The sequence below is a fragment of the Bos indicus genome, chromosome 25 (genome assembly GCF_029378745.1).
Source record: "Bos indicus isolate NIAB-ARS_2022 breed Sahiwal x Tharparkar chromosome 25, NIAB-ARS_B.indTharparkar_mat_pri_1.0, whole genome shotgun sequence".
Taxonomy (NCBI): Eukaryota; Metazoa; Chordata; class Mammalia; order Artiodactyla; family Bovidae; genus Bos; species Bos indicus.
The window spans coordinates 38958984-38974095 of record NC_091784.1 but is presented as its reverse complement, the minus strand read 5'-3'; the positions used below and the strand labels follow the sequence as shown (position 1 = coordinate 38974095).

General features: G+C 48.9%; 1 protein-coding gene across 2 annotated transcripts in view; it reads left to right on the top strand.

Annotated features, from left to right (window-relative positions):
- Window positions 1–9296: 9296 nt before the first annotated feature.
- The window catches only part of LMTK2 (lemur tyrosine kinase 2), a 75086-nt gene continuing 69270 nt past the window's right edge, over window positions 9297–15112 (top strand). Inside the window, exon 1 of one of the 2 annotated variants that reach the window (XM_070780201.1) lies at window positions 9297–9694. In XM_070780201.1, coding sequence (XP_070636302.1) covers window positions 9607–9694 — 88 coding nt within the window. In that variant the 5' untranslated portion in view covers window positions 9297–9606. Of the gene's footprint in view, window positions 9701–15112 lie in introns of both variants that reach the window. The other variant, XM_070780200.1, reaches the window with a different exon arrangement.

Sequence of the window (15112 nt, the reverse complement as noted above, 5' to 3'; positions counted from 1 at the left end):
CTAGTTTCACCGGCTTCTCAGTGCAGTGGCTTGTCTTGTTGCAGAACTCTGGCTCTTAAGGCGAAAGGGCTTCGGGAGTTGGCACCTGAGCGCAGGGCTTGCAGTTCCCAGGCTCTAGAGCACAGGCTCAATAGTTGTGGCACACAGGCTTAGCTGCCACAAGGCATGTGGGATCTTCCCGGGTCAGGGATCGAACCCATGCCTTCTGCATTGGCAGGCAAATGATTCCTTACCACTGAGCCACCAGGGAAGTCCTTGAAATGCTTTCTTGAAGGGTAAAGGAGTTCGCGCTTGGTTTTCTGCCCGGGAATCGTTAGCTTACGTGGCTCCTATTCCTTATCCATCTTGATAAGAAGAAAATCCCTGGTGCTTGTTCTCAAAGGAGTCTGGGGTGTGGCTGAGCATGACCCACATAAACACAGCACAGGCAGAGGAGGACAAAGGCTGGTTCCAGGGGTGCCCGGAGGTGTCCACACACCCACACCTGGCATTCCCAGGAGCCAGAAATCTCCGTCTCCAGCTGAAGGGCTGCTGGAGGTGGTTTGTCCTCTCAGGTCCTACGACAGACCTGCTGTCGGTCCCTGACGCCGGGGCCCCCTCTGCCCTGTCCTTCCCGGGGTCCCGCCAGCCCTTCTGGACTGAGACGAGCCTTACCTGTCCACTGGTGGTAGCCTTGCAGTCCCTGAGGACAGGTGAACAGCTGGGACAAGACCATTCTCCCCCAAGAAGAGATCAGGAGTGAGGAGGGAGACTGTGGCCCTGGACCCAAGTGAAGTTCATGGAGGAAGGTCAGCCTCCCTGTGAGCCCTTCCTGCTGCTGATCAAAAGCTGCTCGAGAGCTTCCCTGGTGCTCCAGTGGTTAAGGATCCACCTTCCGAAGCAGGGAAGACGGGTTTGATCCTCGGTTGGGAGACTAAGATCCCACGTGCTGTGAGGCAACTACTGCCCTCAACTAGAGAAGCCTGAGCTGCAACCAAGACCCAGAACAGCCAGAAACAAACAGCTCTGCCCCCAAGGGCATCCCACAGTCTCTTCATCCTCAGGGAAAACTAAAACGCCCCACTTCCCGCACCTGTAATACGGGCACGGCTCCAGTCCCAGAGGGCCCTTCTGGGACGCAGTGGAGTAACGCACAGGATACATCCGTGTGTCTCCCGGGACACAGCTCATGACGGAGCATCCTCAGCGGTGTCTGGCTTGTCTGTCCCTGGAATCGGAGAGAGGGACACACACTCACCTTTGCGGAAGAGCCGCGGTTCATGGTTACAACTGGAAGCGCAAGGAGCAGTAAAAAGGCCGTTTCCAATCAAGCCTGGTAATTTAAAAAATGGCCACAGCTCCCTGTGCTAGAAAGTGATAAAATCACTGAGCATCAGAGAAGGAACCACACCTGTCGGAGGACGTTGGAACCACCCTAAACAGCCTCAGGCACAAGCAGGTGGGGCACGGGGAGGTGCAGGAAGTCACCTGGGCCACCCTGACTTGGGCCCCGGCAGCTGGGGTGGAGCGCAGGACGCTGCTCGTGATCTGAGGCTTCCTACTGGGCAAGGAGTCCCAAAGAGCCCCACAGGATCAGGCACCAGCTGCAAACAGCGGCCTGTGGTTTATCTGGGTGACTCCAGCCCCCTTTCTGGCCAGTCTGGTTCTGGGAGAGCTGATTCCTTACTTGTCACTGTCTTTGGGGTCCCATCAAGGCTTTGTTTCCCCAGCCTTTGTGGTCAGACAAATAAAATAAAGTTCCCCTTCCATTGCCCCCTCTCTGGAACACCTCAGGCACCTCAGATGGGACTGGGTGGTATTTGCTGAAAGCTAGGAGTCCCTCTGCCTCGAAGTTTCCACGCCTCGCCTCGTGAAATCCCCTTCTGGCCCTGTGCCAAAGAAGGATCACATGACCGGCTGATGGGTCCGCGTGAGGCCCCACGCGACCTGCCCAGCCACCCGGGGCTCACGTGCCAGCCCCGCCCTGGTGAAACTCCCCTGCACAGGCCGGCCTGGTGGGGCTGATGCAGGTGGTCACCCCTGTATGTCAGCCTCTGTTTTACGGGCTTGGGGCAAGGGACGCTGAGCCAGGCAGGGCTTCCCGAAGCAGCCTAGCTCTCCTTGTCTCAGAACACTAACTCCCGACAGCAGAGGCCTTGTCTTCGTGTTCATTCTGGTGCCTGGAGCCCAGCCCAATACATCACAACCACCTCCTACGTTTGTTGACATCACCAGTGAGCGATGGGTGAGGAGCAGAGCACACGCCCTGCCCGAGAGAAGCCCTCAGTCCACAGACACTGGGGGAGGAACCTGAAGAGGCGTGTGGAGAGCAGACGCAAGTTGCATCAACAGCAAGAAGGAAGGGCCTTCTAGGTGGAGGGAACACCTCCAAGGTGAGAGGCTCCATGTGAGTAGAACAGAGGCAGGAAGGGCTGCCGGCCTGTCCAGTAGGAGGCCTTGGGTGGACAGGCGCAGGTGATGCCTTTAGGCAGAGTAGTGACGCATCTTCCCTTCGCCTGGGAAGATGACGCTGCGGGAGGTGGATCGGGGCAGAAGGGAGAGGTGCAGAGGGACGTGGTGACCCTCGGGGCGGCGGTGGTCAGGTGAGAGCGGAGTGGAGGTGACAGAGATGCAGGGTGTGTGCTCAGTCACGTCCGACTCTTTGAAACCCTGTGGACCATAGCCCACCAGGCCTCTCTCTCCATGGGATTCTCCAGGCAAGAATACTGGAGCAACTAGCCATTTCCTACTCCGGGGGATCGTCTCGATCCAGAGATTGAACCTGCATTTCTCGTGTCTCCTGCATTGACTGGTGGATTCTTGGCCACTGTGCCACCTGGGAAGCCCAGAGAGAAGCAGAAGGCATCACAGTAAAACCCTGTATCTGGCCAAACAAGAGTAAGAGGGTTCAACCTGCACCAGATTTTCTGGAGAAGCTTCCAGGGTCGGGGGGTGGGTGCCCATCCAGCCCCGCCTCTAGCTCAGCCTGCCGGCCATGAGGTGGTGCATCAGCTGGACACTTAGGCGTCAGCCCACCTTCGTCCCGACACGCCACGAACCCACAGCCACTCAACAGTGGTGGCCAGAGATCCACTGGTGACGGGTGCGTTCCAGCAGTGAGGATGCAGCCGATAACTCAACAGAGAGGGGTCCTCTCACAGGACTTCTGTTTCAATGGAGGCTGACAGGCAATACGCTGATGAGCTCAGAGAGTGAAAACGGCTCTGCGGAATGACGGCATGGAGTCAGGGGTCAGACAGTGACAGGGACAGGTCACCACGGGAGGCAGCAAGCCGAGATGTCCCAGCATATTCTCTCACTGCCCAGGGCAAGGACCAACTGTAGCTGACGCTTGACAAATTCTTGAGGGTCTGATCCAAGAGCAGGCCCGCGGCTTTGGCTGGACCCACAAGGAGGAGCCGCCAGGGATCCTGGCAGAAGTAGCGGAGACTTGGTTTCAAGGATCCTCTGGTGATGCTCTGAGAGGCTGCATAGGGCTGAGAAGTGGCAGGAGAGCAGTGGATAGCCACAGAAGAGCCGGGCTCGGGCCTGGGCACAAGTAGCCACCAAGGGGGCCGGGCAGGACGGAAGTGTGAGTCTGGATGACGCAGCTGCCGACACCACCTTGGTGCGCTGTGTCCTGGCCGCTGGGGCCCAGAGCGCACGCCTGCTCCCTTGACCTCATGGCGGCAGGTGACCTCCCGACTGCCAAGGTTCCTATCAGTTGCGTTCTCAATAGGGGTAGGAATTAGCTGCTGAGCAGGCCAAAGAGAAAAGAAACCCGAGCGTTCATCGCTGGGGGAGCTTCTGTCTCTCGCAGTGGACAGATTTAAATTGTTGAATAACTACTGCCTGCAGGTACCATTTATTCCCCCACCCCGACCTCAGCCGCCACCAGAAAGCAGCCCTAAGAGGGCCTGGGGGGCGCACGTAGGGCACTTTGGCCCACAGCCCTATCCACAAAAGGTCTTCAGTATATGCTTTTGACGTTACTCAGTTTTTAAACAATATATATTTATTTATTTGGCTGCATTGGGTCTTCGTGGCGACGTGCACGATTTTTTTTAGTTGCAGCACGCGGGATCTTTGATCTTCGTTGTGGCAGGCAGAATATTTAGTTGCGGCATGTGGGATCTAGTTCCCTGACCGGGAATCGAACCCCGAGCCCCCTGCATTGGAAATGTGGAGTGTTAGCCTTGGATCACCAGGGAAGTCCCTGACTTTATTCAGTTTTAATTTTGAAACTCAGCAAGGACTCTGGAGCCAGGCTGCCTGAGTTTGGATCCTACCTCTGCCCCTTACTAGCTGTGTGACCTTCACTGAAGTACTTAACCCCTGTTTCTCAGTTTCCTCGTCTGTAAAAAGGGAACGTCAGTAGCTTACACTAGTCACAGAAAGCCACGTATTGAATGATGCCATTTATAGGAAATGCCCAGAGTAGGTAAATCCATAGAGACAAAGGGCCTCCCAGATGGCTCAGTGGTGAAGAATCTGCCTGCCAATGCAGCAGACACAGGAGATGTTTATCTCTGGGTCAGGAAGATCTCCTGGAGGATGGCAACCCACTCCAGTATTTTGGCCTGGAAAATCCCATGGACAGAGGAGTCTGGAGGGACAGTCCACGGGGTCGCCAAGAGTCATACACTTTTGAGCAGGCGTGCTCGGCACGGCACAGTCTAATGTGGTGGCAGGTCGGGTTGGGAGCTCTGCTGCACGAAGTCATTTAGAGACTCAGGGTCCATCTGTCTAATGTCTTCATCATATACAGACAAAAAGTAGATGCGTGGTTTCTGAGGACTAGGAGGAGGGACGCAATGGGGAGTGACCGCAAACGCGTACAGAGTTTCTTTTAGGGATGATGAGAATATCCTAAAATTAAAGTTTAAAGAGTTATTACTTACATAGTGCTTAGAGCAGCACCTGACACATAGAAAGTGATTCATAAGTCACTGGTGAGTAAAACTCACTTCCACAAGAAGGCATTCACCCTGTTGAGCTTGGGGGAAAATATGCTTATAACGTGATTTTAAAGTGGTATCTCCTTCCTGAACCTCACTGTCTGTTGAGTAGTTTTTATAAATCCTGTAACTTATCTTGTGGATAGCATTATTCATTCATTCATTTTACCATATTGGTGCCCTTCCCCACCTCCATAAATGGATGGTGACTCTAGGCTCTGAATGGCCACCACTTCCGGTGAGCTGTCCCTGACTCAGCTGTAGACGAAGGATCTGAAGGGCAACAAAAGGTGAGAATGTCACACAAAGGCATTTAGAAGGAGGGCTGGGGATAAGGTGCGTGGCCTTTGTTTCAGTGGTGGAGGACTAGGAGGAGGCGACTTCCAAGCTGTGTGGTCTCTTTATTTGCTCAGAGCCGAATTACAGTAACGCAACTACAGAAAGGATTCAGGTCAGGAAGGGGCAGTCATAGGGAGCTTATGGAAGGTGCTCTATGGCAAGACCAATAACAAGTGGTTCTCTAGGGGGAAGAGAGCTCTGATTGGTACTGTTTGCCAATTTCCATCGTGTAAATACTCAAGCTACAGGCAGGACAGCACGGGAGTCAGAGCTGGAAAGAAGTGGGCAGCAGTACAGTGTTATGTCGCGTTTCTGCTGTATAGCTATGATAGATGTAAATAACCCCGAAGCATACGTAACAGTAAATGTAGTAACATAATTGATTTTTAGTATACGTAGCCTTTGCTTTTAATAATAACTTTGAGATATAATTCACAAACCACAAAGTTTACTCCTTTAAAATTGATTTTAGTATATTCACAGAATTGTGCAATGATCATCATTATTTAATTTTAGAATATTTCAAACAGCCCCCAAAGAAACCCCATACCTATTAGCAGTCAATCCTCATTTCTTGCCTTGGCCTTATGTAGTCACACACCTAATTTCTATCTCTATGGATCTGCTTAAGCTGAATACCTTATAAAAATGGAATCATAAAATATATGAACTTTTGTGACAGGCTCTTTTCACTAAGCGTATGTTTTCAAGGTTCCTCTATGTTGTAACATGTATCAGCACTTCACTCCTTTTTATTGCTGTATAATATTCCACTTCAAGGATATAACATTTTGTCGATTCATTCTTCAGTTGATGGACATTTGTGTAGTTTCCATCTTTTAGTAATATAAATAACGCTGCTGTGAATATCAGTGGACAAGGTCTGATGTGGACATATGTCTTCATTTATAGTCGGTACATATATAGATTTGTTGGGTTGTGTAGTGACTGTATGTTTAATATTTTGAGGAACTGTCAGATTATTTTCCAAATCGGCTGTGCCATTTTATATTCCCATCAGCAAAGAACAGGGGTTCAATTCCTAAACATTCTCACCAACACTTAGGATTTTCTATCTTTTTATATACCACTGACAGGTGTATATTGTCACCCTGCTTATTTAACTTCTATGCAGAGTACATCATGAGAAATGCTGGGCTGGAAGAAGACAAGCTGGAATCAAGATTGCCAGGAGAAATATCAATAACCTCAGATATGCAGATGACACCACCCTTATGGCAGAAAGTGAAGAGGAACTAAAAAGCTTCTTGATGAAAGTGAAAGTGGAGAGTGAAAAAGTTGGCTTAAAGCTCAACATTCAGAAAACGAAGATCATGGCATCTGGTCCCATCACTTCATGGGAAATAGATGGGGAAACAGTGGAAACAGTGTCAGACTTTATTTTTGGGGGCTCCAAAATCACTGCAGATGGTGACTGCAGCCATGAAATTAAAAGACGCTTACTCTTTGGAAGGAAAGTTATGACCAACCTAGATAGCATATTGAAAAGCAGAGACATTACTTTGCCAACAAAGGTTCGTCTAGTCAAGGCTATGATTTTTCCAGTGGTCATATATGGATGTCAGAGTTGGACTGTGAAGAAAGCTGAGTGCCAAAGAATTGATGCTTTTGAACTGTGGTGTTGGAGAAGACTCTTGGGAGTCCCCTGGACTGCAAGGAGATCCAACCAGTTCATTCTAAAGGAGATCAGCCCTGGGTGTTCTTTGGAAGGAATGATGCTAAAGCTGAAACTCCAGTACTTTGGCCACCTCATGCGAAGAGTTGACTCATTGGAAAAGACTCTGATGCTGGGAGAGATTGAGGGCAGGAGGAAAAGGGGACGACAGAGAATGAGATGGCTGGATGGCATCACCAACTCGATGGACGTGAATTCGAGTGAACTCCAGGAGATGGCGATGGACAGGGAGGCCCGGCGTGCTGCGATTCATGGGGTCGCAAAGAGTTGGACACGACTGAGCGACTGAACCGAACTGAACTGACAGGACCCTTATAGATACCACTGCCAGAACCCTCTGGATTCACCCATTCAGCCCAGTTCAGCCCTGCAAACATTTGGGGTACCTGCTGAATGCCAGATCCCCAGAGATGCACGCTTCTGCAGTACTAAACAAAATCTATATCCCGTGAATCCAGCCCTCGGCCTGAGCTTGCCGGCAGGACAGACAATGGCTGTGTAGTCATTCAAGTGGTGGCCTGGCTTAAAAGAAACATTGGAAAGGACTGGACACAGGGGAGAACAGCCTTAGGAATGCTGAAGACGTGGCTCCTCATTTTAGGGATCCAATCCCAAGTTGTTCCAAAGGCTGTTTTGTGACTCCTAGGGGAAATTAAACAAAGCAAACAGGTTCTCATTTGCTTTGTAAATTCTCTAACTGGAAGTCTTCAAGACTTCAAGAGAAGTACTGGGCAAAGGTGTGAGCAGTGAGGTAGTTTGTTGGGTAAAGGTTTCCATTAGACACCATCCAAGGAATGTGTACCTTAACCCCTCTTCTGTGAAGTGGAAAGGAAACACGTTTTCTAAAAAACTTTTGGGCCACTTGAATAATAACGAAACCTGCTTTGGGATTGTGATCTGATGTGTTGTGGTTGGAACACACTTTAATTATGACTAACAACGAAGATTATGAGGCAGGGCTTTGGCTGGGCCAGCACTGCTGTGAACACATCCAGGGACTCCTCCCGGGACAACAGCGTGAGCATTCGCCGGCTCCCTGAAACTCAAAGTCCGGAGCTTCCTGATCCCAGTAGAAAGTAGAAGCACAACAGGTGACTGTGTCTCGTTTCTTGACCTTTGCCTTCCTTTCCTTTTGCACATACAGATCAGCAGACAGCCATGGATGCTTTAACCCAGCACTTCCACATTCCAGCTATTTGTTTACTTAGGTGTTTATTGTCTTGCCTTATATGTCCAACAAATACTCCCTGGACATGGTCTGTGTGTCCTCAAGGGATCAGCACCGCAGAGAGCTGGCATTCAAGATGGACTTGAGGCGTCCGGAGAACTGGGGCGGCCCCCCTGCAGCCAGTTGGTAGTGCCCCATCTGATAAGATTCAAGTCAGTCCCTCTCATGCACACACTGGATTATGAGTGCGTTCTCTGGAAAAGCCCAGCATTTTCCCAGCTTCCAAGCTTCTGCTCATTGTTACTTCTACCTGGAAAATAATTTTTCTCTCATCTTTCTGTGGCAGGATGGTCTCTCCTCACCTGCTGGCTGGGCCTTGTCTCTTGGTGGGGAGAGGCGGGCACCCAGGCCAGGCACTACTCCTGTAGAGAATGCCTCCTGGAGCCAGGCCTCCTGCCGATGCCAGGCACCCACAGCTGACACATGCACTGTTCCTGTCTTTAGGGAGCTTACAGTCGCTGGAACCATACAGCCTGGCAGCCGGGATAGCAGTGGGGACTAGGAGGTGACAGTCATTTCTCCTGGGGTTGGGAGAGGCCTCCTTAGATGACTGTATTCTTCAGGTGAGTCTCCACCTTGGAAAGGGAGTGTGCCAGGTGGCAAAGAAAGGACAGAAAGGGCACTCTTGTCAAGGGGAATATCTTGATCTCAGGAGCCGAATTAGAGGGCGCGAGGGGAGACAGAATTCTATTCTTGTCGAACTGAAATAAAAAAGCCCAAAGCTCCTCCGTGGCTGAATAGGTCAACCTAAGAAGAGTCTAAAACGCCTATTACGAGTAAAAAAGGCTGAAGACACAAGGGGCCTATTTTTACACGTTTTTAAAATACTGAGAAAAAAATTCAGGACGGATTCTGGATGCTTTTCATTGTCTTCTTATACTTAGCTTTAAAAAAAAAAATTTTTTTTTTTTTTTTTAATAATTGCTGGCATCCCCTGCTGCCCATGGACGCCTGTGTCTGCAGGGGGCGCACCGGCGGCCACCGTCCCTCCGCCAGGGCGGTGGGCGGGGTCTCCCGGGCCGGTGTGGGACTGACGACTGGCGGGACGGGCTGTCTATCACGGCGTCCCGCCCCCGCCCCCCCCACGTCACATGACGCAGCCCATCATGGCGGTGGGAGCGCGGCCGCCGGGGCCCGCGGCTCTGCAGAGCGGCTGCCGTTGCTGCTGCTGAGAGGCGGCGGCGCGGGCAGGCGGGCGGGCGGGAAGGATGGTGTTTCCGAGGTCGGAGCGGTGGGCGCGGACCAGGAGCCGGGCTGAGGTGTGGCCGAAGCGACGCGTGCCCGAGAGCAGCCGGCGCGGGTGCCGCTGAGGCAGCGGAGGGAGGCAGGACCGACCGGGGGACAGACCGACGGACAGGAGGGAGGGCGACCCGAGAGCCGGCTCCCGGGGCCGCGCGGCGGGCAAGATGCCGGGGCCGCCGCCGCCGCCGCCGCTGCTGCTGTTGTTGCTCCTGGCCGTGGGCCGCGCCGGGGCCGCGCCACTTCCGCAAACAGGTGCAGGTGAGCGGGCCCGGGGCGGGGAGCCGGTGGCGGGGGGCGGCCGGGGAGGAGGCGGCGGGCCCGGCCCGGCCTCGGCGCCGGGGAAGCGGAGGGCCTGCCCGGGGCGGGAGGCCCGGCGGAGCCCGTGCTGAGGCGAGGTTCTGCCGCAGGGGTGTGAGGTGGGGGCGGGCTGCCTCTCCAGGGCCGAAGCGGGGGCGAGGCGCTGCGGATGGGGCTCCGGGAAGGCTGCTAGTCGGGCGGCAGCCTCCAGCCCCTCCCCGGGGTAGGCTGCGGTCCCGGCTCTGGACCTGTTGCCCGAAGGTCCTCAGCCTACCTCGCTTCCCGGCAGTTCTGCTTCCTTCCCCAGATGTCACCTGCCTCCTGCGCTTCCCCCCCCCCCCTCACATTTTATAATAAGAACCGTTTCTTAACCCTAATCGTACTTTTAAATGCAAATGAGTTTGGAGAGCTTCGCAGAGTTTCCTTCGCTCCCTGCAACTCTTTCCGAAGTTGTCAATTGATTTCAAAACGCTGTGCTTTTTATTAGAATTGGATCTCTGGGGATGAGAAGGAAGCAGCTCTATAAATATCTTTATTTTAGGAAGCCAGTGATTAGAGTAGCAGCCTTTGAATAACTATTGACAAAATGGCCCAGGGGGTGATTGAAGTTTCTATTTTAGCTATGTCAGTGTGTGATTTTCTTTTTATTTTTCTCCCATCGTTTTCGTTTGTGGTTTATTTTTCCCTATAAAACTTCAATCCAGGAAAACATATCAAGTTGGATAATTTTCTTTTAAGGAAAAAAATAATCTAGGCTAATTTGCTGTTATCTGCTGCTACTGATCGTTGGATTGAGAGGAGACTGAAATTTCACAGAATCATGGAATTTTAGAGATGGAAGAGGCCTTAAAGAAAATTTAGTCCAATTTTTATCGTTTTGCAATTGAAGATAGTGAGGTCCTGGGGGTCCAATGACCTACCCAAGGTGACACAGCTAAATTGTAGGTGGAGCCACAAATAAAACCAAGGTCTTAGATTCCTCTACTTGTGTGATTTTTCTGCTTTACCATATCAAGTCTCTTAGCTGTTTACAATACTCTTGAGGTCAAGAGTTATTTTAGAATGATGTTAATTGGGTACAGAATGTGGAAGGTACTGTCTCTAGTAAAGACATATTTTTCAAGCACATCTACAATGGAAGCTAATACAATTGTTTCCAGAGACACACCAGGTCATGTCATTGAGTGCCCTTTAGTGGAGTATTAACTGTTATCATTGTAACATATAGTGTATCACTAAATTTCAGCCACTGCCTTAAATCAAATATTTGTGAGGTGAATGCTGTTTTCTGATCTGATAGATAAGAGGAGCGAACATTATGAGGAGTGTGTAGGCAGCCCAAGTAAGAGTCCCAGAAAGTACCTGGGAAGTTATAAAAGAATATAGGGAGGAATGTCAATGTTGATATTGAAAGATATTCATGGTGAAATGGAAAATTAGCTGCAGAGTAGGATAGTGGGTAAAGAATATGGATGCAGAAGGGATTCAGGAAGTGTCCAGATGACTTTGCAGTTCATCGAACTTTTACATATTTTGGAGAACAGATTCTATGTAGGAACCTTTGGAAATGTGTCTGCCTATAAATCTCTTAACATGTATTTTATTCCCTTCTTTTCAAATTTTATCGAGGTATGAGTAAAAAAATTGACGTTTTTGTTGGAGTGAGACAGCAATCGGGAAAATTAATCTGTAAATATAAATATCAAATCTTGGCATTAAAAAAAAACATAAAGAGCTATTTGGTGACATATAACAGCTCTTGTAGATTTTCCCTTCGTGTTTGTTGCTTGGAGGATGTTATGGTGAGACTTGCAGCACGTGGATGACAAGTACTTGCCCGGGTTAAATTATTGGGAAAGAAGCACAATCTCACATAGATCTGGGAGTTTGTATTTCCATTCAAAAGAGATTTTTAATATTTGTAATGGAGGTGGATTCTTGACCAAGATGTATTAGATCAAGAGAAATAAAGAAACCTTTGAGCTCGGTGATCAAGAAAGAAGAAGCCCTCTGGAACATACATGGGAGATAAAAAAACAGTTAAACATTGAAAACAGTAACTTTTAAAGCTTTTCATTAACTGGGGGCCTGTACTCCTTACGCAGGGAAGTCTGGCCACTTTCAGATTTCGAGTAGATCTACTGTGTTGGGTCTTTGCCCCCTTGATCTTAATGCTGCTTAAAGTTCTAACTAGTTAATAGTGTCTTGGAGAAAGCATGGCTTATCAACAATAGGTTTGAAAAAATACTTGCAATTTAGCCCTTGCCATGGGGAAATGAGATGGTTAATTAAAATTGGGCTTTTAAATCGAAATTCGTTTATCCAAAGATTTCTTTGTCATCCAAAATTGTTTCTAGATTCTGAAGTTGAAAAAAGATCATTTACCCATCGGTCATGGTGAGCTTTGTGAATATGCAGATTGCCTTTGCCATCAGGCACGAAAGCATTTCTTGGTTGAATTGCGGTGGTGGATCTCTTTATCACTTAACATCCCTTATGTCCTCCCTGGGGTGGGGGCTCCTTTTCTGAGAATCTGTATTTCTGCAAGGACTGGTTCTCACTTAGGAAGCTTGCGTAAAGAGAAGATGTCCACTGTTATTTACACACACACACACACACACTCTCTTCAGTAGGGGGGGCTCCTTTTCTGAGAATATGTATTTCTGCAAGAGCTGGTCCTCACTTAGGAAGCTTATGTAAAGAGAGGAAGTCCACTGTTTTTTACACACACTCTTCAGTTACCGAATGTTTTTTAGACACACTCAAGCACTTCAGTTACCAAACTAAGATTACAGTCCGGTCATTCCTACCTTTCTTCTCTTGGAAAATACTTAGGTGCCTTTTGCAAGACTCTGAATTCACATCGTAAAGAAAGATCGGGTACACGTGAGGCATTCCTCCGAGTCCACCACTCGTTATTAATACCAGGATAGTGGTGAGATTGGGAAACCCACTTGCATTGTTCTGTGGCATGTTAGGTCACAGAGCACAGAGGAAGCTTTTAGCAGCTCCAGATACAGGACCTCACAGAAGTCTGTGAACCCGGTGGGACTCAGCTACTGATTAAACAGTAGCTTGTGAAACCTGGGCTTTTATTTTAGATTAAACAAACAAGCTTGTGTCTTGAAAAAGATTTCTGAAGTAAAGGAAGTGCTCTTTAAAGTGTGAATTTTTGTTTGTTTTAACAGCTTCTGAGAAAAATTATTTTCAGCAGATTTTTCGTGCAGATTCTTGTCAGTCTACATGACTGTGAGGCTTGAGATCTGATTTAGGCTGGAAATGCTGTTAATTGCTTTCAATTCGTGATACTTTGGGGTTAAATAAGTACTCTTATTTGCCTAGTAATAGGAAATAGGGCCAGCAACTTTGTAGCATCAGCATTGAAGTTATCAAATCTCTGCAGTTTTGCTAACTGTTGATGTAGTTCTCTTGAAATTTAGAGTCCTTGGGCCCTCTGTATCTCCTGTGGGTATAGAGATAGCAGCTTTATATTTAATAATAATAGTAATAAACCGCCCTGTAATGTAAATGTCACGTAGGGGATGCCCAGGGTTCTGAAATGGTTAAACAGACAAGTCCTCAAAAAAGTCCCACAGGCAGGCATATAAAAAGGATCCAACTTTTCAGCCCGGTTGGGAGTAAAATTCAGCCTGGTTGGGAGTACCAATCACAGGAGGAGTGGGTCCTGCAGCCAGAACTTGGCCTTTGGAGTTGGTCTGGGTATGAGACCTTCCTCTGCCACTTTAATAGCTTTTAAGACCTTGGCCCGTCACTTGACCTCTCCGAGCTTCTTAGTACTCACTCAACTTTTTAAAAAGGGATAGTGATGATATTTACCTAAGGAGTTGCTATCACAGGGTAGCCATGTCTGCTACAGGTCAGGCCCTTGACAGCGTAGATTTCTTTGTAGATTTGGTGGGTCATCATAGAGTTGACTAATGGTAGGCGCTGTTGTCAAAGAAGGAACTCAGCATGGGAGCCGCTTAAACATGGAGTGCCTGAAACTTACAGATGTTAAAAAAAAAAAGTCTTTGTTTCTCAAAATAACAAGTTGTGATGGGTGAAGATGAGATCCTTTAGAGAGAAATCTGGCTTACTGAAGTATGATCTATAGGCTGGTGTTGTTGCTTCTTGAAATTCACAGCCTTGGGGAATTATGCTAGAAATTTTTAAGATGATCTGGATCAGTGTTCTTTTATATAATAAACCTGTTTTTGAATGTCAAGATGACTAAAGCTCTTGGATGTGAACGACTGCTGGTTTTAACTTATTTAAAGGAACCGCGGGTGATCTAAGTTGGTTTGATCCCAAACAAAAATTGTACACTCGCAGAAAGCATCCGTGAAGGCAGCAGGTTCACCCGGGCTGTGCTCGGACCAGCCCAGGGCTGAGGTTTCCCCTTAGAAAATGTCATTCGGAGAGATGAATGTGACAGACTTGCTTTTTCTCTCTCACTCACTCACTCTTAAAATCATGTGTGTTTGCAGGCTTCTAGTGTTGCTTCACTCGGAAATTTTTATGTATTACTCAGACATGGGGAAAGGGATATTATAGAAAGGAGAAGCTGGACAAGCATTCCTGGTAGAAAACAGACTACTCTATCTGAGGTGGTTTTTCGATTCAAATCTCTATTTTTCTGTGACTCCTCATATGAAGACACTGTAAGAACCCTGAGGAAATGCAGTGAAATCTGTGTCGGGGCAAAATATTGGAGTGAAGTATTTTTAAATTGTAGCGAATGACTAATTTGGAACCATGCCTTGGCATTACAGTTATTTGCCACAGAGAGAACAGTCATATCAGAAAAATAACCTCAATCTTTCACAAGAAGGTTCTGTGCAGAGGTTAGCTCAGTGCAGAGATTGCGAATTTCATTTGACTTTATTGTGATTCAAGTGGGGAAACATGAGAACAGCTGATGCCAAACATCTCAGGTGCCTGAACCCACGGCCCGGTGTGCGCCTTTCCTCCTCTGAAAGCCTCTGCCGTTTCTTCTTGGCTGCATAAGAGCGGTTTGCTCCCCTTCTGCCTCCCTGGGGCTTCAGCCGGCTGGTGGTAAACCTTCCATTTTGTTTTTGGCAGCTTGGCACATTTTCATTTTACTATGTTATGTTTGTTTTAAAAGGTTGGAGTTACCATCACATCAGACCCCTTGTGCTGGGGTGGGGCTTGGGTAGCCCCCGGCCTCCAGCCTACGGCCCCTGCTTGGGCAGCATTGGGCAGGGAGGTCATTGCAGCTGGGTTTCTGCTGCCCTGGCCTCTGCTCACCCCACTTCATCACGGGTTTTTTTTTTTTTTTTTGGCTGCACCAAGAGGCCTGTGGGATCTTAGTTCCTTGGCCAGGAGTGGAACCTGGGCCCTCTACAGTGGAAG